At 51.4% G+C, this 26874-nt stretch overlaps 1 protein-coding gene across 7 annotated transcripts in view; it reads right to left on the bottom strand.

Moving 5' to 3' along the window:
- TMEM269 (transmembrane protein 269) overlaps nt 1-19843 on the bottom strand; it is a 32678-nt gene extending 12835 nt beyond the window's left edge. The window contains exons 1-6 of one of the 7 annotated variants that reach the window (XM_040327040.1): nt 18204-18413; nt 17846-18086; nt 12483-12544; nt 3073-3153; nt 950-1097; nt 121-218 (exon numbers count right to left, since the gene is read on the bottom strand). In XM_040327040.1, coding sequence (XP_040182974.1) covers nt 121-218; nt 950-1097; nt 3073-3153; nt 12483-12507 — 352 coding nt within the window. In that variant the 5' untranslated portion in view covers nt 12508-12544; nt 17846-18086; nt 18204-18413. Of the gene's footprint in view, nt 1-120; nt 219-949; nt 1098-3072; nt 3154-12482; nt 12545-17845 lie in introns of all 7 variants that reach the window. The other 6 variants (XM_040327035.1, XM_040327037.1, XM_040327034.1 and 3 more) reach the window with 6 other exon arrangements.
- Between the last annotated feature and the right edge of the window lie 7031 nt (nt 19844-26874).

Here is a 26874-nt window from a genome sequence, read left to right as displayed (position 1 = left end):
ATGGGTGACGGTCTCCTCCCTCTCTATGGGTGACACCAGCCGACGGTCTCCTCCCTGGAGAATGCCGCGGGAGCCTCTCACTCCGGATTATCCGGCGGGTGGAATGATGACGTCACTCACCCAGAGCCGAGCACGTGTTCAGCTGCCGAGCCACCGCACCGTCCGCCAGGTCCAACATGAAGCCGATAAGGAGGAGCCAACACGCCCACTGCCGGTACCTGCCGGGGAGAGAGGAACCAATCAGAAATCACCGTCATCCTTATACAGATAATACGACAAACCTGCAATCCAATCTGATCCTCAGGACTTGGGAGGACGAATGTCGGCCCAATCAGAGGACCTCATTATACTTTGTATAGATGGGGCCCCTGAGATAGGTGGAGGGGCCCCCAGTGCTCTGCCACCGCTCTACTCCCATCTCATATCCCCAATCTACAACAAAACGTTTCTCTGAGATGGAGACTTACAGGACGTCAGCTACCGGGAGGCAGGGATGGACTGGCCATCGGGACTAGCGGGAGTTTCCCGGTGGGCCGTTAGTCAGTGTCACTCATCTCTCTACCTTACTCTGAGTCTGTCTGCGTGGACAGGGCCGGCGGGAGGAAACGTCTGCTCCGCCCATAATCAGAAATCAGCAGCTGGAATCTGATTGGCCGCTATGGATCACGCGGTACAAGAGAACGTAAGGAAGGATTCTAAAGGGACCTGATTTGGATTGTAAACCTTACAGACCTGAGAGCACAACATGTAGACGGGTGGCTGCGGGTTCCTCCTTAACCCCACCCATCCCTCCACTGCCAATGGAAACTCCAGAGTCAGATCTCTGCCACGCCCCCTTCTACAAGAGGATGGAAAGTGGGTGTGTCAGAGGTCTGACTTTAGAGAAGGAAGTCGCTGTTTGCATATTAAAGCAGAATGTTGGCGGCGGCGGCCATATTTGTGCGCTCACCCGTTCAGGTTGCAGAGGATGGAGCTCAGGCCCATCAGCAGGTTGGCCATGGACAGGAAGTTGGCGGCATTTTTCCGAACGAACTCCCGCGTCTGGCAATGGGATGGCGGCCCGCGATGGATCACCTTCCTGGCGTGATGGACGAGTCCTGGAGGGAGGGGAAAAAAAAGATCAGCCCCGGACACGCCCCTTTCCGCATTCTGAGATTGTAAATAAAGTTATAATGGCGGCTCAATACCCGATATGTCCGATCGATCGCCGACACTCACCGCAAGATCATCGGTATGATCGATCGCCGACACTCACCGCAAGATCATCGGTATGATCGATCGCCGACACTCACCGCAAGATCATCGGTATGATCGATCGCCGACACTCACCGCAAGATCATCGGTATGATCGATCGCCGACACTCACCGCAAGATCATCGGTATGATCGATCGCCGGCACTCACCGCAAGATCATCGGTATGATCGATCGCCGACACTCACCGCAAGATCATCGGTATGATCGATCGCCGGCACTCACCGCAAGATCATCGGTATGATCGATCGCCGACACTCACCGCAAGATCATCGGTATGATCGATCGCCGACACTCACCGCAAGATCATCGGTATGATCGATCGCCGACACTCACCGCAAGATCATCGGTATGATCGATCGCCGGCACTCACCGCAAGATCATCGGTATGATCGATCGCCGACACTCACCGCAAGATCATCGGTATGATCGATCGCCGACACTCACCGCAAGATCATCGGTATGATCGATCGCCGACACTCACCGCAAGATCATCGGTATGATCGATCGCCGACACTCACCGCAAGATCATCGGTATGATCGATCGCCGACACTCACCGCAAGATCATCGGTATGATCGATCGCCGACACTCACCGCAAGATCATCGGTATGATCGATCGCCGACACTCACCGCAAGATCATCGGTATGATCTCCAAAACTGTGTATGTAGAAGATATATATCATTCTAATCTGTCCGATATCAATGGTCACCGTATTCACCCGCAGCCACCGAATTCACCCGCAGGAACCATATTCTCCCGCAGGAACCGCAGACACCGTATTCACCCGCAGCCACCGAATTCACCCGCAGGAACCATATTCTCCCGCAGGAACCGCAGACACCGTATTCACCCGCAGGAACCGCAGACACCGTATGGAACCGCAGACACCGTATTCTCCCGCAGGAACCGCAGACAACATATTCACCCGCAGGAACCGCAGACACCATATTCACCCGCAGGAACCGTATTCACCCGCAGGAACCGCAGACACCATATTCACCCGCAGGAACCGCAGACACCATATTCACCCGCAGGAACCGCAGACACCGTATTCACCCGCAGGAACCGTATTCACCCGCAGGAACCGCAGACACCGTATTCACCCGCAGGAACCGCAGACACCATATTCACCCGCAGGAACCGCAGACACCATATTCACCCGCAGGAACCGCAGACACCGTATTCACCCGCAGGAACCGTATTCACCCGCAGGAACCGCAGACACCGTATTCACCCGCAGGAACCGCAGACACCATATTCACCCGCAGGAACCGCAGACACCGTATTCACCCGCAGACACCGTATTCTCCCGCAGGAACCGAAGCCACCATATTCACCCGCAGGAACCGTATTCTCCCGCAGACACCGTATTCACCCGCAGGAACCGAAGCCACCATATTCACCCGCAGGAACCGTATTCTCCTGCAGACACCGTATTCACCCGCTGGAACCACAGACACCGTATTCTCCCGCAGACACCGTATTCTCCCGCAGGAACCGCAGACACCGTATTCACCCGCAGGAACCGCAGACACCGTATTCTCCCGCAGGAACCGCAGACACCGTATTCTCCCGCAGGAACCGCAGACAACGTATTCACCCGCAGACATCGTATTCACCCGCAGGAACCGCAGACACCGTATTCTCCCGCAGGAACCGCAGACACCGTATTCTCCCGCAGGAACCGCAGACACCGTATTCTCCCGCAGGAACCGCAGACACCGTATTCTCCCGCAGGAACCGCAGACACCGTATTCTCCCCGCAGCATTCACAGTCACGACATTTACCCACAGAATCCGCCGTTGTCGTATTCACCTGCAGAATCCGCAGTCACTGTATTCACCCGCACCCGATATACCAACACGATCCCCCGGTAGAATCTCCAAAACTTTGTATCTAGAAGATATAATTATTCTAATCTGTCCGATATCAATGGTCACACCATTCACCCGCAGCATCCACAGTCACTATATTCACCCGCAGCATCCACAGTCACTATATTCACCCGCAGCATCCACAGTCACCATATTCACCCGCAGCATCCACAGTCACTATATTCACCCGCAGCATCCACAGTCACCATATTCACCCGCAGCATCCACAGTCACCATATTCACCCGCAGCATCCACAGTCACTATATTCACCCGCAGCATCCACAGTCACCGTATTCACCCGCAGCATCCACAGTCACTATATTCACCCGCAGCATCCACAGTCACTATATTCACCCGCAGCATCCACAGTCACCATATTCACCCGCAGTATATCCAGTCACTGTGTTCATCCGCAGCATCCACAGTCACCGTATTCACCCGCAGTATATCCAGTCACCGTATTCACCTGCAGCATCCCCAGTCACCGTATTCACCCGCAGTATATCCAGTCACCGTATTCACCCGCAGTATATCCAGTCACCGTATTCACCCGCAGCATATCCAGTCACCGTATTCACCTGCAGCATCCCCAGTCACCGTATTCACCCGCAGTATATCCAGTCACCGTATTCACCCGCAGCATATCCAGTCACCGTATTCACCCGCAGTATATCCAGTCACCGTATTCACCCGCAGCATATCCAGTCACCGTATTCACCTGCAGCATCCCCAGTCACCGTATTCACCTGCAGCATCCCCAGTCACCGTATTCACCTGCAGCATCCCCAGTCACCGTATTCACCTGCAGCATCCCCAGTCACCGTATTCACCTGCAGCATCCCCAGTCACCGTATTCACCCGCAGTATATCCAGTCACCGTGTTCATCCGCAGCATCCCCAGTCACCGTATTCACCTGCAGCATCCCCAGTCACCGTATTCACCCGCAGCATATCCAGTCACCGTATTCACCTGCAGCATCCCCAGTCACCGTATTCACCTGCAGCATCCCCAGTCACCGTATTCACCTGCAGCATCCCCAGTCACCGTATTCACCCGCAGCATCCCCAGTCACTGTATTCACCCGCAGCATCCACAGACACCATATTTACCAGCAGTATCCACAGTCACCGTGTTCATCCCCAGTCACCGTATTCACCCGCAGCATCCCCAGTCACCGGATTCACCCGCAGCATCCCCAGTCACCGGATTCACCCGCAGCATCCCTAGTCACTGTATTTACCCGCAGCATCCCCAGTCACCGGATTCACCCGCAGCATCCACAGTCACCGTATTCACCCGCAGCATCCCCAGTCACTGTATTCACCCGCAGTATCCACAGTCACCGTGTTCATCCCCAGTCACCGGATTCACCCGCAGCATCCCCAGTCACCGGATTCACCCGCAGCATCCCTAGTCACTGTATTTACCCGCAGCATCCCCAGTCACCGGATTCACCCGCAGTATCCACAGTCACCGTATTCACCCGCAGCATCCCCAGTCACTGTATTCACCCGCAGTATCCACAGTCACCGTGTTCATCCCCAGTCACCGGATTCACCCGCAGCATCCCCAGTCACCGGATTCACCCGCAGTATCCACAGTCACCGGATTCACCCGCAGTATCCACAGTCACCGGATTCACCCGCAGTCACCAGATTCACCCGCAGCATCCCCAGTCACCGGATTCACCTGCAGCATCCCCAGTCACCGGATTCACCCGCAGTATCCCCAGTCACCGGATTCACCCGCAGCATCCCCAGTCACCGGATTCACCCGCAGCATCCCCAGTCACCGGATTCACCCGCAGCATCCCCAGTCACCGGATTCACCTGCAGCATCCCCAGTCACCATATAGACCCGCAGCATCCCCAGTCACCATATTCACCCGCAGAATTCGCAGCCCTTCCTCTGTATAAAGGCGGCCATACAGTGGTAACACTATTTGTATTAATGGCCATATATCTCACAATCTGATTGTACAATCTCTATACAATGAATGGAAGATTCACCAAATCTAAGAAGTGTGACAGGAGTCCCTTTGGGTGGGAGGCTTATGGAACCCAACTTACTTTAGAGAGGTCGGGAAACCTGTGTAAGTGACCCCGTGTCTATTGGGGGCACAGGGTGACTGAGCAAAGGATGGACAACTACTTAATGGACACTGAGAACGCGGTTTGGATTACTTCAGATGGGACAGTAATATTTATCAACAATATCCTCAAGAAATCTATAAAGACTATTCCTGGTTTGTTGATTCTAAACTATATATGTTCATTGGGGGAGCTGGTCACATTGACCTCTGTTCCCTGTAGGAGCCGCACAGTCTATTACTGGGGGTCTCCTGCTATTGTCTGAAGGTGTTCTGTTGTTATCCTTGTGATCATGTGTAATGTAATGTGTGACTTTGGGGCCGCACAGTCTATTACTGGGGGTCTCCTGCTGTTGTCTGAAGGTGTTCTGTGGTGCTCCTTGTGATGATGTGTAATGTAATGTGTGACTTTGGGGCCGGGCAGTCTATTACTGGGGGTCTCCTGCTATTGTCTGAAGGTGTTCTGTTGTTATCCTTGTGATCATGTGTAATGTAATGTGTGACTTTGGGGCCGGACAATCTATTACTGGGGGTCTCCTGCTATTGTCTGAAGGTGTTCTGTTGTTATCCTTGTGATCATGTGTAATGTAATGTGTGACTTTGGGGCCGGGCAGTCTATTACTGGGGGTCTCCTGCTGTTGTCTGAAGGTGTTCTGTGTTTCTCCTTGTGATTATGTGTAATGTAATGTGTGACTTTGGGGCCGGGCAGTCTATTACTGGGGGTCTCCTGCTATTGTCTGAAGGTGTTCTGTGTTTCTCCTTGTGATCATGTGTATTGTACCTTGTGACCTTGGGGCCGGGCAGTCTATTACTGGGGGTCTCTTGCTATTGTCTGAAGGTGTTCTGTTATCCTTGTGATCATGTGTAATGTAATGTGTGACTTTGGGGCCGGACAGTCTATTACTGGGGGTCTCCTGCTATTGTCTGAAGGTGTTCTGTGTTTCTCCTTGTGATCATGTGTAATGTACTGTGTGACTTTGGGGCCGGGCAGTCTATTACTGGGGGTCTCCTGCTATTGTCTGAAGGTGTTCTGTGTTTCTCCTTGTGATCATGTGTAATGTAATGTGTGACTTTGGGGCCGGACAGTCTATTACTGGGGGTCTCCTGCTATTGTCTGAAGGTGTTCTGTGTTTCTCCTTGTGATCATGTGTAATGTAATGTGTGACTTTGGGGCCGGGCAGTCTATTACTGGGGGTCTCCTGCTGTTGTCTGAAGGTGTTCTGTGGTTCTCCTTGTGATCATGTGTAATGTAATGTGTGACTTTGGGGCCGGGCAGTCTATTACTGGGGGTCTCCTGCTGTTGTCTGAAGGTGTTCTGTGGTTCTCCTTGTGATAATCTGTATTGTACCTTGTGACCTTGGGGCCGGGCAGTCTTTTACTGGGGGTCTCCTGCTATTGTCTGAAGGTGTTCTGTGGTTCTCCTTGTGATCATGTGTAATGTAATGTGTGACTTAGGGGCCGGACAGTCTATTATTGGATGTCTCCAGCTATTGTCTGAAGGTGTTCTGTGGTTCTCCTTGTGATCATGTGTTTTGTAATGTGTGACTTTGGGGCTGGGCAGTCTATTACTGGGGGTCTCCTGCTATTGTCTGAAGGTGTTCTGTGGTTCTCCTTGTGATCATGTGTAATGTAATGTGTGACTTAGGGGCCGGACAGTCTATTATTGGATGTATCCAGCTATTGTCTGAAGGTGTTCTGTGGTTCTCCTTGTGATCATGTGTATTGTACCTTGTGACCTTGGGGCCAGGCAGTCTGATACTGGGGGTCTCCTGCTGTTGTCTGAAGGTGTTCTGTGTTTCTCCTTGTGATCATGTGTATTGTACCTTGTGACTTTGGGGCCGGGCAGTCTATTACTGGGGGTCTCCGGCTATTGTCTGAAGGTGTTCCGTGGTTCTCCTTGTGATCATGTGTAATGTAATGTGTGACTTTGGGGCCGGACAGTCTATTACTGGGGGTCTCCTGCTATTGTCTGAAGGTGTTCTGTTTTTCTCCTTGTGATCATGTGTAATGTAATGTGTGACCTTGGGGCCGGGCAGTCTATTACTGGGGGTCTCCTGCTGTTGTCTGAAGGTGTTCTGTGTTTCTCCTTGTGATCATGTGTAATGTAATGTGTAACTTAGGGGCCGGGTAGTCTATTACTGGGGGTCTCCTGCTATTGTCTGAAGGTGTTCTGTGTTTCTCCTTGTGATCATGTGTATTGTACCTTGTGACTTTGGGGCCGGGCAGTCTATTACTGGGGGTCTCCGGCTATTGTCTGAAGGTGTTCTGTGGTTCTCCTTGTGATCATGTGTATTGTAATGTGTGACTTTGGGGCCGGGCAGTCTATTACTGGGGGTCTCCTGCTGTTGTCTGAAGGTGTTCTGTGGTTCTTCTTGTGATCATGTGTAATATAATGTGTGACTTTGGGGCCGGGCAGTCTGTTACTGGGGGTCTCCTGCTATTGTCTGAAGGTGTTCTGTGGTTCTCCTTGTGATAATCTGTATTGTACCTTGGGGCCGGACAGTCTATTACTGGGGGTCTCCTGCTATTGTCTGAAGGTGTTCTGTGTTTCTCCTTGTGATCATGTGTATTGTACCTTGTGACTTAGGGGCCGGGTAGTCTATTACTGGGGGTCTCCTGCTATTGTCTGAAGGTGTTCTGTGTTTCTCCTTGTGATGATGTGTATTGTACCTTGGGGCCGGACAGTCTATTACTGGGGGTCTCCTGCTGTTGTCTGAAGGTGTTCTGTGGTTCTCCTTGTGATCATGTGTAATGTAATGTGTGACTTTGGGGCCGGACAGTCTATTACTGGGGGTCTCCTGCTGTTGTCCGAAGGTGTTCTGTGGTTCTCCTTGTGATCATGTGTACTGTACCTTGTGACCTTGGGGCCGGACAGTCTATTACTGGGGGTCTCCTGCTATTGTCTGAAGGTGATCTGTGTTTCTCCTTGTGATCATGTGTAATGTAATGTGTGACTTTGGGGCCGCACAGTCTATTACTGGGGGTCTCCTGCTATTGTCTGAAGGTGTTCTGTGGTTCTCCTTGTGATTATGTGTAATGTAATGTGTGACCTTGGGGCCGCACAGTCTATTACTGGAGGTCTCCTGCTATTGTCTGAAGGTGTTCTGTGGTTCTCCTTGTGATTATGTGTAATGTAATGTGTGACTTTGGGGCCGGGCAGTCTATTACTGGGGGTCTCCTGCTATTGTCTGAAGGTGTTCTGTGTTCCTCCTTGTGATCGTGTGTATTGTACCTTGTGACTTTGGGGCCGGGCAGTCTATTACTGAGGGTCTCCTGCTATTGTCTGAAGGTGTTCTGTGTTTCTCCTTGTGATCATGTGTAATGTAATGTGTGACTTTGGGGCCGGGCAGTCTATTACTGGGGGTCTCCTGCTGTTGTCTGAAGGTGTTCTGTGGTTCTCCTTGTGATCATGTGTAATGTAATGTGTGACTTTGGGGCCGGGCAGTCTATTACTGGGGGTCTCCTGCTGTTGTCTGAAGGTGTTCTGTGGTTCTCCTTGTGATAATCTGTATTGTACCTTGTGACCTTGGGGCCGGGCAGTCTTTTACTGGGGGTCTCCTGCTATTGTCTGAAGGTGTTCTGTGGTTCTCCTTGTGATCATGTGTAATGTAATGTGTGACTTAGGGGCCGGACAGTCTATTATTGGATGTCTCCAGCTATTGTCTGAAGGTGTTCTGTGGTTCTCCTTGTGATCATGTGTATTGTAATGTGTGACTTTGGGGCTGGGCAGTCTATTACTGGGGGTCTCCTGCTATTGTCTGAAGGTGTTCTGTGGTTCTCCTTGTGATCATGTGTAATGTAATGTGTGACTTAGGGGCCGGACAGTCTATTATTGGATGTATCCAGCTATTGTCTGAAGGTGTTCTGTGTTTCTCCTTGTGATCATGTGTATTGTACCTTGTGACTTTGGGGCCGGGCAGTCTATTACTGGGGGTCTCCGGCTATTGTCTGAAGGTGTTCTGTGGTTCTCCTTGTGATCATGTGTATTGTAATGTGTGACTTTGGGGCCGGACAGTCTATTACTGGGGGTCTCCTGCTGTTGTCTGAAGGTGATCTGTGTTTCTCCTTGTGATCATGTGTAATGTAATGTGTGACTTTGGGGCCGGACAGTCTATTACTGGGGGTCTCCTGCTGTTGTCTGAAGGTGTTCTGTGGTTCTCCTTGTGATCATGTGTATTGTACCTTGTGACTTAGGGGCCGGACAGTCTATTACTGGGGGTCTCCTGCTGTTGTCTGAAGGTGTTCTGTGGTTCTCCTTGTGATCATGTGTAATGTAATGTGTGACTTTGGGGCCGGACAGTCTATTACTGGGGGTCTCCTGCTATTGTCTGAAGGTGTTCTGTGGTTCTCCTTGTGATCATGTGTAATGTAATGTGTGACTTTGGGGCCGGACAGTCTATTACTGGGGGTCTCCTGCTATTGTCTGAAGGTGTTCTGTGTTTCTCCTTGTGATCATGTGTATTGTACCTTGTGACTTAGGGGCCGGACAGTCTATTACTGGGGGTCTCCTGCTGTTGTCTGAAGGTGTTCTGTGGTTCTTCTTGTGATCATGTGTAATATAATGTGTGACTTTGGGGCCGGGCAGTCTGTTACTGGGGGTCTCCTGCTATTGTCTGAAGGTGTTCTGTGGTTCTCCTTGTGATAATCTGTATTGTACCTTGGGGCCGGACAGTCTATTACTGGGGGTCTCCTGCTATTGTCTGAAGGTGTTCTGTGTTTCTCCTTGTGATCATGTGTATTGTACCTTGTGACTTAGGGGCCGGGTAGTCTATTACTGGGGGTCTCCTGCTATTGTCTGAAGGTGTTCTGTGTTTCTCCTTGTGATGATGTGTATTGTACCTTGGGGCCGGACAGTCTATTACTGGGGGTCTCCTGCTGTTGTCCGAAGGTGTTCTGTGGTTCTCCTTGTGATCATGTGTAATGTAATGTGTGACTTTGGGGCCGGACAGTCTATTACTGGGGGTCTCCTGCTGTTGTCCGAAGGTGTTCTGTGGTTCTCCTTGTGATCATGTGTACTGTACCTTGTGACCTTGGGGCCGGACAGTCTATTACTGGGGGTCTCCTGCTATTGTCTGAAGGTGTTCTGTGTTTCTCCTTGTGATCATGTGTAATGTAATGTGTGACTTTGGGGCCGCACAGTCTATTACTGGGGGTCTCCTGCTATTGTCTGAAGGTGTTCTGTGGTTCTCCTTGTGATTATGTGTAATGTAATGTGTGACCTTGGGGCCGCACAGTCTATTACTGGAGGTCTCCTGCTATTGTCTGAAGGTGTTCTGTGGTTCTCCTTGTGATTATGTGTAATGTAATGTGTGACTTTGGGGCCGGGCAGTCTATTACTGGGGGTCTCCTGCTATTGTCTGAAGGTGTTCTGTGTTCCTCCTTGTGATCGTGTGTATTGTACCTTGTGACTTTGGGGCCGGGCAGTCTATTACTGAGGGTCTCCTGCTATTGTCTGAAGGTGTTCTGTGTTTCTCCTTGTGATCATGTGTAATGTAATGTGTGACTTTGGGGCCGGGCAGTCTATTACTGGGGGTCTCCTGCTGTTGTCTGAAGGTGTTCTGTGGTTCTCCTTGTGATCATGTGTAATGTAATGTGTGACTTTGGGGCCGGGCAGTCTATTACTGGGGGTCTCCTGCTGTTGTCTGAAGGTGTTCTGTGGTTCTCCTTGTGATAATCTGTATTGTACCTTGTGACCTTGGGGCCGGGCAGTCTTTTACTGGGGGTCTCCTGCTATTGTCTGAAGGTGTTCTGTGGTTCTCCTTGTGATCATGTGTAATGTAATGTGTGACTTAGGGGCCGGACAGTCTATTATTGGATGTCTCCAGCTATTGTCTGAAGGTGTTCTGTGGTTCTCCTTGTGATCATGTGTATTGTAATGTGTGACTTTGGGGCCGGGCAGTCTATTACTGGGGGTCTCCTGCTATTGTCTGAAGGTGTTCTGTGGTTCTCCTTGTGATCATGTGTAATGTAATGTGTGACTTAGGGGCCGGACAGTCTATTATTGGATGTATCCAGCTATTGTCTGAAGGTGTTCTGTGTTTCTCCTTGTGATCATGTGTATTGTACCTTGTGACTTTGGGGCCGGGCAGTCTATTACTGGGGGTCTCCGGCTATTGTCTGAAGGTGTTCTGTGGTTCTCCTTGTGATCATGTGTATTGTAATGTGTGACTTTGGGGCCGGACAGTCTATTACTGGGGGTCTCCTGCTGTTGTCTGAAGGTGATCTGTGTTTCTCCTTGTGATCATGTGTAATGTAATGTGTGACTTTGGGGCCGGACAGTCTATTACTGGGGGTCTCCTGCTGTTGTCTGAAGGTGTTCTGTGGTTCTCCTTGTGATCATGTGTATTGTACCTTGTGACTTAGGGGCCGGACAGTCTATTACTGGGGGTCTCCTGCTGTTGTCTGAAGGTGTTCTGTGGTTCTCCTTGTGATCATGTGTAATGTAATGTGTGACTTTGGGGCCAGACAGTCTATTACTGGGGGTCTCCTGCTATTGTCTGAAGGTGTTCTGTGGTTCTCCTTGTGATCATGTGTAATGTAATGTGTGACTTTGGGGCCGGACAGTCTATTACTGGGGGTCTCCTGCTATTGTCTGAAGGTGTTCTGTGTTTCTCCTTGTGATCATGTGTATTGTACCTTGTGACTTAGGGGCCGGACAGTCTATTACTGGGGGTCTCCTGCTGTTGTCTGAAGGTGTTCTGTGGTTCTCCTTGTGATCATGTGTAATTGTAATGTGTGACTTTGGGGCCGGACAGTCTGACCTGCAGTGAGATCCTGATTATTCAAAGCTTTATCTGGGTGTGAGTTCCCATTCACCGATTGTTTCCGGCTCATCTGAGGCGACTCTCGGAGGATCCTTGATGATCGGACCCGCCATGAGTCAGCTGGACCTCGTCATCTCACTATTGTGTGAGGGTTTTGGGTAAATATGTGGCGAGTTGCCTCCTTCTCAAGTGTATAAAAAGACGGTATTTTTGTTCCACGTTCATACAATTTGTGGGCTGGTCTTATGCAATCGACTAAAATATCTGTTCCTATGTCCAGACTGGAGGAAGCGGTATACTCGAGCGGAGTGTGGGGACGTATTCCACCTAAACGACCCCCCTCAATATCATACAATCCCTTTCCAATCACTAACAGTTTCCTGCCACACACGATACAATCTGATTGTACAATCTCCTTCGAGTCATTTACCCTCCCAGCTGTGATCCAAGACAGACTATTTACAGGTAAGTGTATGCCACCGTCCTGCGCACTCACCTGAGGGCGGGAGCTGCATCAGCATCTTGAAGCGTCCAGCAGGCGGCGCTGTCCTGAGGTATCTGCAGAGGGGGGAGAAGCGGCAATGTGAGGGGTTAATGATCGGGGATGAGGAGAGATGTCACCACCACCCACACAATGGACAAAAGACGGGAAAACAAATAAGAGGAAAGCTTTGTTTGTGCCGAAGAACCTTCCTCAGCCAATAGCGGCCCCCCGTTTCCATCCGCAGCCGCGGTTCTAGACAAGACGGCGAGGGAGGGGGATCTGAGAGAATGTTACCCCCCCATTCAGGTACTTCTACAGGTAGTACAGCTCTCTTTTCATAGGCTCAGCGAAGAGGGGGGCGGAGCTGAGTTGTGCTGTGTGTGTCTATGGACGCACACAGCTCAGGAGCGAGCACACACGTGGGCCCCTCATAGAGAGCAGCTTGCTACCGGAGAAACCACAAAAATATCGGCGCTCCTTGAAGGACTCATAAATGAAGGACTTATGTAAGCAGCTGGGAGAACCATCAATAAAAATAAGATGACGATCCACCACCGATGAGAAGAACACTCGTGACTCTTACCCTAAGCGTTGGATCACTCGAATAATAATTCAAATAATGGGCTTCAACTCCTCAGATTCCACAATAGCCGTAATCATCAGGCTGTGTCCATTAGACAACAAGATAGGATAGGAAGCGACTGTTTCCAACCAGCAAAATGGCCCAGCCCTTCCCTACGCGTTTTGTCATCATAGACGTCATAACGGCCCCTGATGTCACATAGCTCAGCTCTTTTCTACGCGTTTCATCATCAGACATCATCAAGGCCCCTGAAGTCATGTAGCTCAGCTCCTCCCTATGCATATCATCATAGACATCATCACGGCACTCCTGATGTTACATAGCTCAGCTCCTCCCTGCACATTTCTATATCACAGACGTCATTACGGCCCCTGACGTCACGTAGAAACTCATAGGGAGGAGTTGAGCTACGTGAAGTCAGGGGCCTTGATGATGTCTGATGATGAAATGTGTAGGAAAGAGCTGAGCTACATGACGTCAGGGGCCATATTGACGTCTATGGTAATGAAAGGCGTAGGGAGGAGCTGAGCTACGTGACATCAGGGGCTGTGATGACATCTATGATGACAAAACGCGTAGGTGGAGCTGGGCCATTTTGCTGGTTGGAAACAGTCGATTCCTATTCTCGCTTGTCTAATGGACACAAATGCGATTGTACCGATGATGTTTGTACCTTGGCACCTTATCAGTAATGCCGCGCAATGTTTATGTTTTGCCTTTATGTGAGACTCGATATAAGATCTTGGAAGGAGACAGAGCCTGATGATTACAGATACTGTGGACTCTGACGGCACCCCTGACGTTACATAGCTCCTCCCTGCACATTTCGTCATCACAGACATCATTACGGCCCCTGACGTCATGTAGCATAGCTCCTTCCTGCGTGTTTGGCATTACAGACGTCACGGCCCCTGCTGTCTTGTAGCTCAGCTCCTCCCTACGCATTTTGTCATCATAGACGTCATCACGGCCTCTGAAATCACGTAGCTCAGTTCCGCCCTATGTGTTTCATCATCACAGATATCGTTACGGCCCCTGATGTCACGTAGCTCAGCTCCTCCTTACGGGTTTCTTCATCACAGACGTCTTTACGGCTCCTGACGTCTAGGAGCTCAGCTCTTCCCTGCGCGTTTCGTCATCATAGATGTCATCACGGCCCCGACATAGAGGAGCTCAGCTCCACAGTATGTCTTTACGGCCCCTGAAGTCACGGAGCTCAGCTGCTCCCTACTCATTTCATCATCACAGACGTCTTTATGACCCCTGATATCTCAGAGCTCAGCTCCCCCTACGCATTTCGTCATAGACGTCGTCACGGCTCCTGAGGTCACCGAGCTCAGCTCCATCCTACGTGTTTCGTCATCATAGACGTCATCACAGCCCCTGATGATGTCTATGAATGACAAAACGTGTAGGAAGGAGCTGAGCTACGTGATGTCGCCACGCTTTACGGTCGGACATTTTGCTGGTTGGAAACTGTTGCTTCCTATCCTCTTTTGTTGTCTTATGGACACAAATGCGATTTTACCTGTGATGTTTGTGAGTACCTTATCAGTAATACTGCACAATGTTTATGTTTTGCCTTTATGTGAGACTCGATGTAAGATCTTGGAAGGAGACACAGCCTGATGATTACGGCTCCTGTGGAATCTGAGGAGCTGAAGCCCATTATTTGAAATAATTTTTTTTTAATACTTTATTCGGGAAGTCGAACGTTTAGGGTGAGGGTCACGTGTGTCCTTCTCATCGGTGTTTATTCGGGGGGGGGGGGGTCCATCGCTGAGGGTGAGTGTGTGTCCTTCTCATCTGTGTTTATTCGGGGGGTCCAACGTTTAGGGTGAGTGCGTGTCCTTCTCATCTGTGTTTATTCGGGGGGGGGGGTCCATCGCTGAGGATGAGTGTGTCCTTCTCATCTGTGTTTGTTCGGGGGGTCCATCGCTTAGGGTGAGTGTGTGTCCTTCTCATCTGTGTTTGTTCGGGGGGTCCATCGCTTAGGGTGAGTGTGTGTCCTTCTCATCTGTGTTTATTCGGGGGGGGGGTCCATCGCTGAGGATGAGTGTGTCCTTCTCATCTGTGTTTGTTCGGGGGGTCCATCGCTTAGGGTGAGTGTGTGTCCTTCTCATCTGTGTTTGTTCGGGGGGTCCATCGCTTAGGGTGAGTGTGTGTCCTTCTCATCTGTGTTTATTCGGGGGGGTCCATCGCTTAGGATGAGTGTGTGTCCTTCTCATCTGTGTTTATTCGGGGGGTCCATCGCTTAGGATGAGTGTGTCCTTCTCATCTGTGTTTGTTCGGGGGGGTCCATCGCTTAGGGTGAGTGTGTGTCCTTCTCATCTGTGTTTATTCGGGGGGGTCCATCGCTTAGGATGAGTGTGTCCTTCTCATCTGTGTTTATTCGGGAAGTCGAACGTTTAGGGTGAGTGTGTGTCCTTCTCATTGGTGTTTATTCAGGGGGTCCAACGTTTAGGGTGAGTGTGTGTCCTTCTCATCGGTGTTTATTCGGGGGGTCCATTGCTTAGGGTGAGTGTGTGTCCTTCTCATCAGTGTTTATTCGGGGGGTCGAACGTTTAGGGTGAGTGTGTGTCCTTCTCATCTGTGTTTATTCGGGGGGTCCATTGCTTAGGGTGAGTGTGTGTCCTTCTCATCGGTGTTTATTCGGGGGGTCCATTGCTTAGGGTGAGTGTGTGTCCTTCTCATCAGTGTTTATTCGGGGGGTCGAACGTTTAGGGTGAGGGTCGCGTGTGTCCTTCTCATTGGTGTTTATACGGGAAGTCGAACGTTTAGGGTGAGTGTCGCGTGTGTCCTTCTCATCAGTGTTTATTCGGGAAGTCGAACGTTTAGGGTGAGGGTCGCGTGTGTCCTTCTCATCAGTGTTTATTCGGGAAGTCGAACGTTTAGGGTGAGGGTCGCGTGTGTCCTTCTCATTGGTGTTTATTCGGGGGGTCCATCGCTTAGGGCAGGGGTGTCAAACTGGCGGCCCTCCAGCTGTTCCGAAACTGCAAGTCCCATCATGCCTCTGCCTGTGAGAGTCATGCTTGTAACTGTTAGCCTTGCAATGCCTCATGGGACTTGTAGTTTTGCAACATCTGGAGGGCTGCCAGTTTGACACCCCTGGCTTAGGGTGAGTGTGTGTCCTTCTCATCGGTGTTTATTCGGGGGGTCCATTGCTTAGGGTGAGTGTGTGTCCTCATCAGTGTTTATTCGGGGGGTCCATCGCTTAGGGTGAGTGTGTGTCCTTCTCATCGGTGTTTATTCGGGGGGTCCATCACTTAGGGTGAGTGTGTGTCCTTCTCATCGGTGTTTATTCGGGGGGTCCATCGCTTAGGGTGAGTGTGTGTCCTTCTCATCAGTGTTTATTCGGGGGGTCCATCGCTTAGGGTGAGTGTGTGTCCTTCTCATCTGTGTTTATTCGGGGGGTCCATCGCTTAGGGTGAGTGTGTGTCCTTCTCATCGGTGTTTATTCGGGGGGTCCATCGCTTAGGGTGAGTGTGTGTCCTTCTCATCAGTGTTTATTCGGGGGGTCCATCGCTTAGGGTGAGTGTGTGTCCTTCTCATCAGTGTTTATTCGGGGGGTCCATTGCTTAGGGTGAGTGTGTGTCCTTCTCATCGGTGTTTATTCGGGGGGTCCAACGTTTAGGGTGAGGGTCGTGTGTGTCCTCATCGGTGTTTATTCGGGGGGGTCCATCACTGTATTCGATCCACACATTATTCGCTCGGTGGATTCTGTTTCTATCAGTACAAACGCTGAATTGTTATTGCTATTGGGGCATTCATCAGGGGGAAGAGCCAGGAGTTCCTGTGGGGGGACCCCAGAAAAAGAGGATCGGGGTCACCCTCTGCAAACCCATTACACCGCAGGTAAGTATAACATGTATAATATAAAACAAATCCCTTTACAATCACTGTAACAGGTTGTACAATCAGATTGTATCGTGTGTAGTCAATCTCCTCCCATCTACCAACAAGTGCGCAGTGTAGGGGCCGCCTGATTGGACAGCTGGGTGACATAGATGGGACATGTGTGGTCTGTTCTCCCGGCAGATATAAAACACAAATGATCACAGAATACATCATTAGATATCCGTTTTCACCCTCTGCAGTTCCTTGTACAGCAAAGCTCAGACTGGGGAGGGATAAGCTCATACATGAATAAGAGACATGCTGATAGGAGGAGAGAGCAGAGTGACAGAGAGAGAAGCTCACCAGTCAGCTGCTTCTTCCACTGTCCAATCACAGGCTTGGGGGGTCAAGACCTATAGCAGAGTCCTGCCGGGGCTGTGCTGTGTAAATGTCAGGACTGGATGAACAGAAATACAAATCACTTGTCTGGAGTTCAGCTTTAGAAAAAGGGGCGTGGTCCTCTAGATTTAAAGGGACAGTGCCCTCACTTCTTACACATCTCAATAAAAAGCAGCGTTACCCATAGCAACCAGACATCACTTTACCGCAACGGGTGAAGAGGGGGAGGGTTATGACTCTCCAGCCAATGAGGAACTATAAGTAAGTCCCAGCAGATCCATAGGGAATTCTGGGATGTGTGGAGCCATGACAGTCACCTGACAGCCTGGGAGGGTGATAGGATGGGGGAGGGGCATATACATAGAGATCCATCATCAGCTGAATGTAGCGATATGTTACACCTGGTTACTATTGGCAACAACACTTCCCTCCAGTCCTCACTGCTCCCCCCTCCCCCGACATTCAGAATCCTTCTCACAGCTGCTACAGACAACCCCCCCCCCCCCCAACTCTGTCCAACCATCTCACTGGGTGCAGAATGAAAAGGGTCACTTACCTAGGGGTGGTCAGGTCTCCTCCTTGGGGTGTCAGTTTTCCTCCGTGGGGTGTCAGTTTTCCTCTGTGGGGTGTCAGTTTTCCTCTGTGGGGTGTCAGTTTTCCTCCGTGGGGTGTCAGGTCTCCTCCTTGGGGTGTCAGGTCTCCTCCTTGGGGGTGGTCAGGCTTCCTTCCTTGGGGGGGGTAAGTTCTCCTTTTTGGGGTGGTTAGATCTCCTCCTTGGGGGTGGTCAGGCTTCCTTCCTTGGGGGGGTAAGTTCCCCTTTTTGGGGTGGTTAGATCTCCTCCTTGGGGGTGGTCAGGCTTCCTTCCTCGGGGGGGGGGGTAAGTTCTCCTCCTTGGGGGGGTCAGGCTTCCTTCCTTGGGGGTGGTAGGATTTCCTCCTGGGGGGGGGGGTAAGTTCTCCTCTTTGGGTTAGCACTGTGAGGGGCTCCAGATGACAGCAGATCTTACACTTCTGTGTACCTGGAGAGCAATCCAGAAGATAGGGGTCCAGGGGCCCCGTGTCACTGTGAGGAGCAGTGCCAGATCCCTTGGAGTGGGAACAGAGGCAATGTACATTGAGGGGCCCTCACTGTCTTATGTCCCATCTCACTGGGGGGGGGAATAGGGGTCCTATGTCTCTGGAGACGGGGTGGGGGTCCTATGACTCTGGAGACGGAGAGGGGGTCCTATGACTCTGGAGACGGAGAGGGGGTCCTATGACTCTGGAGACGGAGAGGGGGTCCTATGACTCTGGGGACAGAGAGGGGGTCCTATGGATCTGAGGATGGAGAGGGGGTCCTATGACTCTGAGGATGGAGAGGGAAGGGGTCCTATGACTCTGGGGACGGAGAGGGGGTCCTATAACTCTGAGGATGGAGAGGGAGGGGGTCCTATGACTCTGGGGACAGAGAGGGGGTCCTATGAATCTGAGGATGGAGAGGGGGTCCTATGACTCTGAGGATGGAGAGGGAGGGGGTCCTATGACTCTGAATATGAAGAGGGGGTCCTATGACTCTGTGGACAAAGAGGGAGTCCTATGACTCTGGGGACGGAGAGGGGGTCATATGACTCTGAGGATGGAGAGGGGGGTCCTATGACTCTGAAGATGAAGAGGGGGTCCTATGACTCTGTGGACAAAGAGGGGGTCCTATGACTCTGAGGATGGAGAGGGGATCCTATGACTCTGAGGATGGAGAGGGAGGGACTGGGAGTCCTATGACTCTGGGGACGGAGAGGGGGTCATATGACTCTGAGGATGGAGAGGGGGGTCCTATGACTCTGAAGATGAAGAGGGGGTCCTATGACTCTGGGGATGGAGAGGGGGTCCTATGACTCTGGGGATGGAGTGGCTGGGGGTCCTATGACTCTGGGGATGGAGAGAAAAGGGGGAGTCCTACGTCTCTGGGGGTCCTCTGAATCTGGGGTCCTGTGTCTCTAGGATCCTGTGTCTCTGGGGTCCTCTGAATCTGGGGTCCTGTGTCTCTGGGCTCCTCTGAATCTGAGGTCCTGTGTCTTTAGGATCCTATGTCTCTGGGGTCCTCTGAATCTGGGGTCCTGTGTCTCTGATGTCCTATGACTTCGGGGTGCTATGTCTATTGGGGTCCTGTAGCTCTGGGGTCCTGTGTCTGTGTGAGAAGTCCTGTGTCGCAGTTCAGTTCTCTTACATTCCCATCCTCCTCCCTCTTCTATTCTCTCTTTTCGTCTCTCTGCTGCCTCTCATGGCGAAACCGGAGAGGAAAATTCCATTGAAGTCTTCTGACTAATCAGAGTTATTGGGGGGGGTGGGGAGGGATGAGGGTGATATATGGGTTCTAATATCAGCTACAGGGGTTCCTCTTCTGCAATATAGGGGTAAGATACAAAGGGATCCCCAACAAACATGTACACCCTGAAACAAAGAGGCTGGGGTACAGAGATTAATTCTGGGGGCACACATAATGGGGTACAGAGGGACAAATACTGGGGGACACATAGAGTGGGGTACAGAGGGACAAATGTTGGGGTGCACACAGAATGGGGATCAGAGGAATTATTAGAGAGGTGCACTGATTATGGGGTGCAAAGTGATTAATACTGGGGAACACACAGAATGGGGCACAGGGGGAATATTGTGGGGTACACAGATTATAGGGTGCAAAGTGATGTGCCTGTGTGGGTTTCCTCCGGGTTCTCCGGTTCTCTCCCACATTCCAAAGACTTGCTGGGAGGTAATGGCTTAACTCCAATGTAAAAATACATATAAAAGCAAAGGAGAAGGTCTCTAAAAAATCCAAGGCTGAGGGGTCATCATCAGCATTCAGACTTTACAAAGAATGCAACAAGAAATGTAAGGGGGCAATCAGGGCGGAGAGATAGAACATGAAAGACACATAGCGGAGGAGAGAAAAAAAATCCCAAGAAATGATTTAAGTTCATAAATAGTAAAAAAAGGAGGACAGACCATATTGGTCCCATAAAGAATGAGGAAGGACATCTGGTTACAAAGGATGGGGGGATGGTGAAGGTATTGAATTTATTCTTCTCCTCAGTCTTCACGAGGGAGTCGGGGGGAGGGGCTTCAGTAACCACAACTGCAGTGTCTATCCTCAGGACACATCACAGGAAGCCCCTCCATGGGTATTAGAGGATAGAATTAGAATTAGACTTCGGAAACTTAACATTAATAAATCCCCGGGACCAGATGGCTGCACCCGAGGGGACTTAGGGAACTCAGTCGAGTAATTGCCAGACCATTGTTCCTAATTTTTACTGACAGTCTACTGACTGGAATGGTACCAGCTGATTGGAGAAAAGCCAATGTAGCCCCAATATTTAAAAATGGCCCAAAATACATCCCTGGGAATTACAGAGCAGTCAGCCTAACACCAATAGTATGTAAGCTCTTGGAGGGGATGATAAGGGACTATATACAAGATTGTAGTAATGAGAACGGAATCATTAGCAGTAATCAGCATGGAACCATGAAGAATCATTATTCCCAAACCGATCTACTAACCTTCTATGAGGAGGTGAGTTGCCATCTAGATAAAGGAAGGTCCGTAGACGTGGTGTATCTAGATAAAGGAAGGCCCGTAAACGTGGTGTATCTGGATAAAGGAAGGCTTGTAGACGTGGTATATCTAGATAAAGGAAGGCCTGTAGATGTGGTGTATCTGGATAAAGGGAGACCCGTAGATGTGGTGTATCTAGATAAAGGAAGGCCCATAGACGTGGTGTATCTGGATAAAGGAAGGTCCGTAGACGTGGTGTATCTGGATAAAGGAAGACCCGTAGACGTGGTGTATCTAGATAAAGGAAGGTCCGTAGATGTGGTGTATCTAGATAAAGGAAGGTCCATAGATGTGGTGTATCTAGATAAAGGAAGGTCCATAGACGTGGTGTATCTGGATAAAGGAAGGCCCGTAGACGTGGTGTATCTAGATAAAGGAAGGCCCGTAGTCGCGGTGTATCTAGATAAAGGAAGGCCCGTAGATGTGGTGTATCTGGATAAAGGAAGGCCCGTAGACGTGGTGTATCTAGATAAAGGAGGGCCCATAGACGTGGTGTATCAGGATAAAGGAAGGCCCGTAGACGTGGTGTATCTAGATAAAGGAAGGCCTGTAGACGTGGTGTATCAGGATAAAGGAAGGCCCGTAGACGTGGTGTATCTAGATAAAGGAAGGTCTGTAGACGTGGTGTATCTGGATAAAGGAAGGTCCATAGACGTGGTGTATCTAGATAAAGGAAGGTCCGTAGACGTAGTGTATCTGGATAAAGGAAGGTCCATAGACATGGTGTATCTAGATAAAGGAAGGCCCGTAGAAGTGGTGTATCTAGATAAAGGAAGGCCCATAGACGTGGTGTATCTAGATAAAGGAAGGCTCGTAGACGTGGTGTATCTAGATAAAGGAAGGCTCGTAGACAAGGTGTATCAGGATAAAGGAAGGTCCGTAGATGTGGTGTATCTGGATAAAGGAAGGCCCGTAGACGTGGTGTATCTGGATAAAGGAAGGCCCGTAGATGTGGTGTATCTGGATAAAGGAAGGCCTGTAGACGTGGTGTATCTGGATAAAGGAAGGCCCATAGACGTGGTGTATCTGGATAAAGGAAGGTCTGTAGATGTGGTGTATCTGGATAAAGGAAGGTCTGTAGATGTGGTGTATCTAGATAAAGGAAGGTCCGTAGATGTGGTGTATCTAGATAAAGGAAGGCTCGTAGACGTGGTGTATCTGGATAAAGGAAGGTCTGTAGACGTGGTGTATCTGGATAAAGGAAGGTCCGTAGACGTGGTGTATCTGGATAAAGGAAGGTCCGTAGACGTGGTGTATCTGGATAAAGGAAGGTCTGTAGACGTGGTGTATCTAGATAAAGGAAGGCCCGTAGACGTGGTGTATCTAGATAAAGGAAGGCCCGTAGACGTGATGTATCTAGATAAAGGAAGGCCCGTAGATGTGGTGTATCTAGATAAAGGAAGGCTCGTAGACGTGGTGTCTCTGGATAAAGGAAGGTCCGTAGACGTGGTGTATCTAGATAAAGGAAGGCCTGTAGACATGGTGTAGAGTAGGGTACAGAGGAAGTAGTACTGGGGTACATACAGAGCGGGGTATGGAGGGATTATTACTGGGGTACAGAGGGAGTAGTACTGGGGTACACACAGAGAGGGGTACAGAGGGAGTAGTACTGGGGTACACACAGAGCGAGGTACGGAGGGAGTAGTACTGGGGTACACACAGAGCGGGGTATGAAGGGATTAGTACTGGGGTACACACAGAGCGGTGTATGGAGGGATTAGTACTGGGGTACACACAGAGCGGGGTACAGAGGGAGTAGTACTGGGGTACACACAGAGCGGGGTACAGAGGGAGTAGTACTGGGGTACACACAGAGCGAGGTACGGAGGGAGTAGTACTGGGGTACACACAGAGCGGGGTACAGAGGGAGTAGTACTGGGGTACACACAGAGCGGGGTACAGAGGGAGTAGTACTGGGGTACACACAGAGCAGGGTACAGAGGGCGTAGTACTGGGGTACACAGAGCGGGGTACGGAGGGATTAGTACTGGGGTACACACAGAGCGGGGTACAGAGGGATTAGTACTGGGGTACACAGGGAGTAGTACTGGGGTACACACAGAGCGGGGTACAGAGGGAGTAGTACTGGGGTACACACAGAGCGAGGTACGGAGGGAGTAGTACTGGGGTACACACAGAGCGGGGTACAGAGGGAGTAGTACTGGGGTACACACAGAGTGGGGTACAGAGGGAGTAGTACTGGGGTACACAGAGCGGGGTACGGAGGGATTAGTACTGGGGTACACACAGAGCGGGGTACAGAGGGATTAGTACTGGGGTACACAGGGAGTAGTACTGGGGTACACACAGAGCGGGGTACGGAGGGAGTAGTACTGGGGTACACACAGAGCGGGGTACAGAGGGAGTAGTACTGGGGTACACACAGAGCGAGGTACGGAGGGAGTAGTACTGGGGTACACACAGAGCGGGGTACAGAGGGAGTAGTACTGGGGTACACACAGAGCAGGGTACAGAGGGAGTAGTACTGGGGTACACAGAGCGGGGTACGGAGGGATTAGTACTGGGGTACACACAGAGCGGGGTACAGAGGGATTAGTACTGGGGTACACAGGGAGTAGTACTGGGGTACACACAGAGCGGGTACAGAGGGAGTAGTACTGGGGTACACACAGAGCGAGGTACGGAGGGAGTAGTACTGGGGTACACACAGAGCGGGGTACAGAGGGAGTAGTACTGGGGTACACACAGAGTGGGGTACAGAGGGAGTAGTACTGGGGTACACAGAGCGGGGTACGGAGGGATTAGTACTGGGGTACACACAGAGCGGGGTACAGAGGGATTAGTACTGGGGTACACAGGGAGTAGTACTGGGGTACACACAGAGCGGGGTACGGAGGGATTAGTACTGGGGTACACACAGAGCGGGGTACAGAGGGAGTAGTACTGGGGTACACAGGGAGTAGTACTGGGGTACACACAGAGCGGGGTACAGAGGGAGTAGTACTGGGGTACACACAGAGCGAGGTACGGAGGGAGTAGTACTGGGGTACACACAGAGCGGGGTACAGAGGGAGTAGTACTGGGGTACACACAGAGCAGGGTACAGAGGGAGTAGTACTGGGGTACACAGAGCGGGGTACGGAGGGATTAGTACTGGGGTACACACAGAGCGGGGTACAGAGGGATTAGTACTGGGGTACACAGGGAGTAGTACTGGGGTACACACAGAGCAGGGTACGGAGGGATTAGTACTGGGGTACACACAGAGCGGGGTACAGAGGGAGTAGTACTGGGGTACACAGGGAGTAGTACTGGGGTACACAGGGAGTAGTACTGGGGTACACACAGAGCGAGGTACAGAGGGAGTAGTACTGGGGTACACACAGAGTGGGGTACAGAGGGAGTAGTACTGGGGTACATACAGAGGGGGGTACAGAGGGATTAGTACTGGGGTACACACAGAGCGGGGTACAGAGGGATTAGTACTGGGGGTACACAGGGAGTAGTACTGGGGTACACACAGAGCGGGGTACACAGGGATTAGTACTGGGGGTACACAGGGAGTAGTACTGGGGTACACACAGAGCGGGGCACAGAGGGAGTAGTACTGGGGTACACAGGGAGTAGTACTGGGGTACACACAGAGCGAGGTACAGAGGGAGTAGTACTGGGGTACACACAGAGCGGGGTACAGAGGGAGTAGTACTGGGGTACACACAGAGCGGGGTACAGAGGGATTAGTACTGGGGTACACACAGAGCGGGGTACGGAGGGATTAGTACTGGGGTACACACAGAGCGGGGTACGGAGGGATTAGTACTGGGGTACACACAGAGCGGGGTACAGAGGGATTAGTACTGGGGTACACACAGAGCTGGGTACATAGGGATTAGTACTGGGGTACACACAGAGTGGGGTACACACAGAGCGGGGTATGGAGGGATTAGTACTGGGGTACACACAGAGTGGGGTACAGAGGGAGTAGTACTGGGGTACACACAGAGCGGGGTACAGAGGGATTAGTACTGGGGTACACACAGAGTGGGGTACACACAGAGCGGGGTATGGAGGGATTAGTACTGGGGTACACACAGAGTGGGGTACACACAGAGCGGGGTACAGAGGGAGTAGTACTGGGGTACACACAGAGTGGGGTACAGAGGGAGTAGTACTGGGGTACACACAGAGCGGGGTACAGAGGGAGTAGTACTGGGGTACACACAGAGTGGGGTACACACAGAGCGGGGTATGGAGGGATTAGTACTGGGGTACACACAGAGCGGGGTACGGAGGGAGTAGTACTGGGGTACACACAGAGCGGGGTATGGAGGGAGTAGTACTGAGTGGCCTGATGTTATCTATGTGGGGAGTAAATCTACGGCTCAGCTGTCTGTGTGTATGGGCCTGGGGGGGGGCAGATTTATTACTGGAGATGAGATCTGAGGTACGGGGGGGGGGGGGGCAGATTTATTACTGGAGATCAGATCTGAGGTACGGGGGGGGGGGCAGATTTATTACTGGAGATGAGATCTGAGGTACGGGGGGGGGGGGGAGAGTTATTACTGGAGATAAGATCTGAGGTAAGGGGGGGGGGCAGATTTATTACTGGAGATGAGATCTGAGGTACGGGGGGGGGGCAGATTTATTACTGGAGATGAGATCTGAGGTACGGGGGGGGGGGGGGGCAGATTTATTACTGGAGATGAGATCTGAGGTACGGGGGGGGGGGCAGATTTATTACTGGAGATGAGATCTGAGGTACGGGGGGGGGCAGATTTATTACTGGAGATGAGATCTGAGGTACGGGGGGGGGGGGGCAGATTTATTACTGGAGATGAGATCTGAGGTACAGGGGGGGGGGCAGATTTATTACTGGAGATAAGATCTGAGGTACAGGGGGGGGGCAGATTTATTACTGGAGATGAGATCTGAGGTACGGGGGGGGGGGGGCAGATTTATTACCGGAGATGAGATCTGAGGTACGGGGGGGGGGGGCAGATTTATTACTGGAGATGAGATCTGAGGTACGGGGGGGGGGGGCAGATTTATTACTGGAGATGAGATCTGAGGTACGGGGGGGGGGGGGCAGATTTATTACTGGAGATGAGATCTGAGGTACGGGGGGGGGGCAGATTTATTACTGGAGATGAGATCTGAGGTACGGGGGGGGGGGGGGGGCAGATTTATTACTGGAGATGAGATCTGAGGTACGGGGGGGGGGGGGCAGATTTTTTACTGGAGATGAGATCTGAGGTACGGGGGGGGGGGGGCAGATTTATTACTGGAGATGAGATCTGAGGTACGGGGGGGGGGGGCAGATTTATTACTGGAGATGAGATCTGAGGTACGGGGGGGGGGGGCAGATTTATTACTGGAGATGAGATCTGAGGTACGGGGGGGGGGGGTCGGAGTTCTACTTTATGCTCCTGTAATAATTCTGCCCCTCCCCCATGTCAGGTGTGTGAAGGTCGAGGGGGGGGGGGGCGGATTGCACAATGGAGCGCGGCGGAGCGTTTCTCTGCATATAATGGACTTCGCCGCCAGCGTCACAACCTGACTCCCCTCCCCCACCATGAGCCCTGAATTACCCCCACAGTATAGGTTGGGGGGTACTGGGTTTTTGTGCCCCCCCATAATGAAGCACCCAAGGCGGCTGCCCCGTTTGCCTCTCCCTTGGCCCTGAATGTATCCAGTGATTGCCTATTGGTTGGTGCACTACAAGTCCCAGCATGCGGAGTTCGATATCCCGGGACTTGTCCTATCAGGAGGGTCTCTACAGGCCCCTCCCCCATCGAGATGCTGGGAAGTGACAGTTATGTGACAGTTTAGGCACCGCAGTGCGCCTCTGTACCTTTAAGAAGGGGCGGGCTCTCTGCACTCACCTGTCCATTATATGGATGTGATCCCATTGTGGGGGGGGGGGGGTGCAGACAACGGGGTGCCATGACGGGCTGCAGACAACGGGGTGCCATGACGGGGTGCAGACAACGGGGTGCCATGACGGGTTGCAGACAACGGGGTGCCATGACGGGTTG

This window comes from Rana temporaria, chromosome 10, assembly GCF_905171775.1.
Source record: "Rana temporaria chromosome 10, aRanTem1.1, whole genome shotgun sequence".
Lineage (NCBI taxonomy): Eukaryota > Metazoa > Chordata > Amphibia > Anura > Ranidae > Rana > Rana temporaria.
This window is presented reverse-complemented; position numbering and strand designations above follow the sequence as displayed.